The sequence below is a fragment of the Diorhabda carinulata genome, chromosome 7 (assembly GCF_026250575.1).
Source record: "Diorhabda carinulata isolate Delta chromosome 7, icDioCari1.1, whole genome shotgun sequence".
NCBI classification, from domain to species: domain Eukaryota; kingdom Metazoa; phylum Arthropoda; class Insecta; order Coleoptera; family Chrysomelidae; genus Diorhabda; species Diorhabda carinulata.
Genome location: NC_079466.1, coordinates 3,139,359 through 3,143,566, shown reverse-complemented (window position 1 = coordinate 3,143,566; position 4,208 = coordinate 3,139,359). Strand labels below are relative to the sequence as shown.

At 30.5% G+C, this 4,208-nt stretch overlaps 1 protein-coding gene across 2 annotated transcripts; it reads right to left on the bottom strand.

Moving 5' to 3' along the window:
• Positions 1–698: 698 nt before the first annotated feature.
• On the bottom strand, positions 699–3,309 carry LOC130896508 (uncharacterized). Of its 2 annotated transcripts, XR_009059583.1 has the most exons (6): positions 2,781–3,309; positions 2,221–2,424; positions 1,824–2,132; positions 1,441–1,734; positions 1,188–1,359; positions 699–1,085 (listed from the first exon to the last, which is right to left on the bottom strand). XR_009059583.1 is itself a non-coding variant. In XM_057804667.1 (5 exons), exons 1-5 carry the CDS (start codon positions 3,061–3,063, stop codon positions 913–915), a joined length of 1,263 nt encoding a protein of 420 aa, XP_057660650.1. In that variant the 5' UTR covers positions 3,064–3,309; the 3' UTR covers positions 699–912. The 2 variants fall into 2 exon arrangements, 1 of the variants encoding a protein (XP_057660650.1); XM_057804667.1 differs by lacking the exon at positions 1,188–1,359.
• Between the last annotated feature and the right edge of the window lie 899 nt (positions 3,310–4,208).

Sequence of the window (4,208 nt, the reverse complement as noted above, 5' to 3'; positions counted from 1 at the left end):
TTGAAATTAAGGAAAATCATCGCAAGAAAATCTTCGCAATTCAATCCAATTTGTATCTGCATTTGTAAACAGCTCGTTCTGAGTACGTTCCCTATTGAAAATGTCTAATTTCATAGTGGAAATGTCAGATTTGACATATTAACATCAGTGTTGTCAAATCTCCAAATTTCAGTGGCCACCCTTGTATTTTTAGTATAGAGGTAGATCCAATCTGACGGAAAAGATATAATTATCTATGTTTATCTACTCCGGTCTTTAATGTCAATCGAGACTTGTTTTAAAAATATTGACGGGCACACAAAATAATTTTTTGGAGATCAACTTGACCAGTTCAAAAGTGGAAAAAACACAATGAAAACAGTTTTAATAGCTCTGCTGAACTGTTTAGCTGAACATTCAGCAACAAATAACTGAATGTGAAAAGTAAATTATTCAAATAGTATAAAATGATTATTAAGAACAAAAATTCGAATAACTCCCCGACTAGAATTTTGGGAGGGGTTCAGCTAGGGCCCTCACGAGGCTAGCCACACTGCCTCGTGGGGACCTCATGATGCTGCCTCATAGGGCGCACAAAGGGTATATAACGCCTTGCCTCATTCGTGCATCATTATGTATACCGCATGTGGACCTCATAAGGAAAATTAACTGTTACCCTATTTGAAAATTTTCAGGGAAATTAACCGAATTTCATTGGCAACATTAAAAATAATGTATTTTAAAATATATATAGATATATCAATTACAAACAATACATTCATAGTCATTACAATCTTAAAATACAATAAGTAATAAAGAACTATTTTTTAAATCAAACTTTCAGAATACAATATAATGCACGGGATAAACTACATAATGTATATTTTACTTTATATAAAAAAGTTACGCAATTAAGAATACTAATCTGAAATACTAGTCTAAATGCTCATTGTCTATTTCACTATTAGCTTCAGCAGGTTTCTTGGAACGAGCAGTTCGTCCACCGTCCCAGTCTTTACAATTATGTAGAGCTGAAGCCATAGCATCAAGAATATTTTGGTCTGGGACATCTTCGCCTGGTTTCGAAAAAACTTTTCTGAGCGTCGCTAAAAAGAAAACATTAATTTAGGACAATTATAAATATTAAATACAATATTTATTAATTATTTGTATTCATTTTGTGAAACTTGAACATTAATTTCACTAACCTTTTATAACTTTAAAAAGACATGTATCCTTGAATACATGTGATTTTTTTTTTGAAGTCTTAACTGGAGCGAACATGAGACCTACATCGCGAGATATACAATATCTTAATAATTCGCCAAAATTCCTAGTTATGGGTAAGCGTCTATTGACTTTTTGAAGTAATTTCCGAACCTAAACGTATAATTCAATATTCGGTAAGTATTCAAATCGTTAATATTATAATAAAAACTTTTTTTAAACATGAATACTTACGAATTTTTTTGTGAAAATTCTTATCTTTTTCAAGTTTTTCATCGAACTGATCAAAATCTATTTTTGTTTTACATGGAAGTTTTATTTCAGCATTTTCATCATCACTATCGACTTCAATATCTGTGTTATTGATATTATTCTTTGTTAATTGATGCTGAATCTCAATAATTTTTCCACTTAACTGTCCAATTTGTAAAGATAATGAATTATATTGACTATTGAGTTTAGTGAATTTCTCCGATATTTCATTTGAAAAAGTCTTAAAGCGGGCATCAATCATACGATATAACTTTTCTGTAACATAAGAAAAGAATATACTTCGTTTCCCAAATGTTGATAATTATAATTAATAATGCGGTTTCTATTCATCTTTCAATACCTACCAAATTGGTCACCTTCGATTTTTTCAATTGAATGTTGGTTTGTTGACGAGCATAATAATACTGGTTGACAATTCTTATCTAGCTTTTCCATTACATTAGGTGTTTGTGGATTATTTTCATCAATTTTTAAATTCGAATCAGATGTACTGGACGAAGATATGCGAGATCTTTTGATATTTTTTCTGGTAATGATTTTCTTTTTTTTTGATCTAGATGCATCGTAACAATGTTCTTCGTCTGAGTCTGTGGAAGAATAATATCTATCTTGTTTATCTTCTTCTGTTGGTAACTTTTGCGATGATGGCTGAGCTAAAAATTTAAAATATATCATCACCTTTTCGTACTTACAAATATATGTTTTCCAAGTAACAAAATCTATATTTTCATCATAAATTACCTCTATTCACACGTGTTTTTTCACCTAAATCGATGTTGATTTCATTTAACATCTTCAAAGATTCATCTCTGAATGTTTTTCTATTTTTAAAAAAATGCACATCATTAGCAGCCTTTACTTTAGCTGTCTCTTCATTTTGTGTAGAATAAGCAAATGGCTTATATTCCAATTGGATAGCCAATTCATTAGCTTCTTCAAACGTTCCTGAATATTAGAATAATGTACTTAATAAAAAAAATCAATAAAAAATGATAACTGAAAAAAATAGAATTTTAGAACAAAGGAGTTTTTTTGTAATTGTTGCGAAAAAGTTTTTTTTCATTTAAATAATAATTACAGTATTGAAAACTATTTTTTATCACTAAAAATAATATAGTAATCATAATATCATGTTAGACATTGACATTAAAAGTTTTTTTAAGCTAGAAATATTTTTTTAATTGAGGTTGTTAGAAAAATGAATCCAACACAAGAAACATACCTTTGTTCTATTTATCTTATTTTCTCAGAGTATATAAATTCGAGATGAAATTAATCAATCGAATAATTTCACAACTTACGAGCTCTTCCTCGGATGTCTACTGAATAAACTGGCCAATCATTTATCGGTTGTTCACAATTCTGTACCATTTTTGATAACGTATCCGATCGCTTTACATCGTATGGTGGAGGCATAAATTTGCACTTGATTGTGTCTGTTTTTTCATCATAAAAAATCCAAGACGATGGCACTATGTCAATATCTTTTTTTTTTTTCTTACCAACAAAAACAACTAGTCTATACTTATAATCTGCAACCACTTCTGATACATCATCATTTGATGTACTATTATCAGTACTCATGGTGATTATTTTTCGAGAATATATCAACTATTTTAATTATATCACTATTTATTAACCTACAATAATTATATGGTTAAGAGTATACACGAACGACTGAACTATATGTACTATGTACACTATGTGTACCTGAGCATGCGCAATACGATGTACATAAACGATATACTTTATGCAATACGTTCTAAAATATTGCAATTTCGTAAGGTAAATCCGATAAGACAACGATTAACAATTATTACAATTCATGAACAATTGTACTATTAACAATTAGTAGTAGTAGTAGTAGTAGTAAAGTAACAATTGTGACAAGTTTAATTTTACCAAAAATAGTATATTTGATATTTGTCAAATCGAGCCCTCATGGGGTAGACGAGGGGATTGCCCATCTCTTTAAAATACCATATATGTGTTAGGTTTACCCTATAATATCCTTATGGGAAACTCATACGGCATACCTCACTTCAATATTTATAATTTTTTCCGTGAGGTGCTCATGAGGAAGTTGCGGGGAAATCCCTCAATCGGCATGCCCCCCATTTGCCACATGAGGCCCACACGCTATATAAGGCATGCCCCCTCATAAATTCTAGTCGGGTCGCGGTGGGCTAATGTATATACATTTTAAGATCCAGAAACGATTATATCAAAAACTTCCCTTCTTACTAGTTACCCCTCGACAGATGTACTATTTATTTGACGGACTAAAATCCATTTGCATTTTCACGGCATCCGTTTATGTAAGGCTTTGACCACTTTTTTTTACAAACGCAAAAACTAAAACTTTTGAGCAATGATAAATTTTAAAATCTTTTCTTGTTACCACTACATCATTTTCATAAGTGCTTAAGAATAATCAAGGCTAGTTTCATTTATTATTCACAATATAACATCAATAGTATAGCCAACACATGAAGCAATGTCAAATAACTTAAATAATTCGTAATATTATAGTTTTGGGGGCAGGAAGAGTATCCATTTTTTACTTGGGGGCAAATATCATCACGAAATTGCAGAGTCCAACATTTTATTTGATATGACAATTTGATTTTCCTTGTTATTGGTATGGGAAATAAAATTTATTTGGAGGCTATGTATAACTTGTTCACCTGGTTTACCTATTTTTTACATATTTTTTAAAAAATTATCGG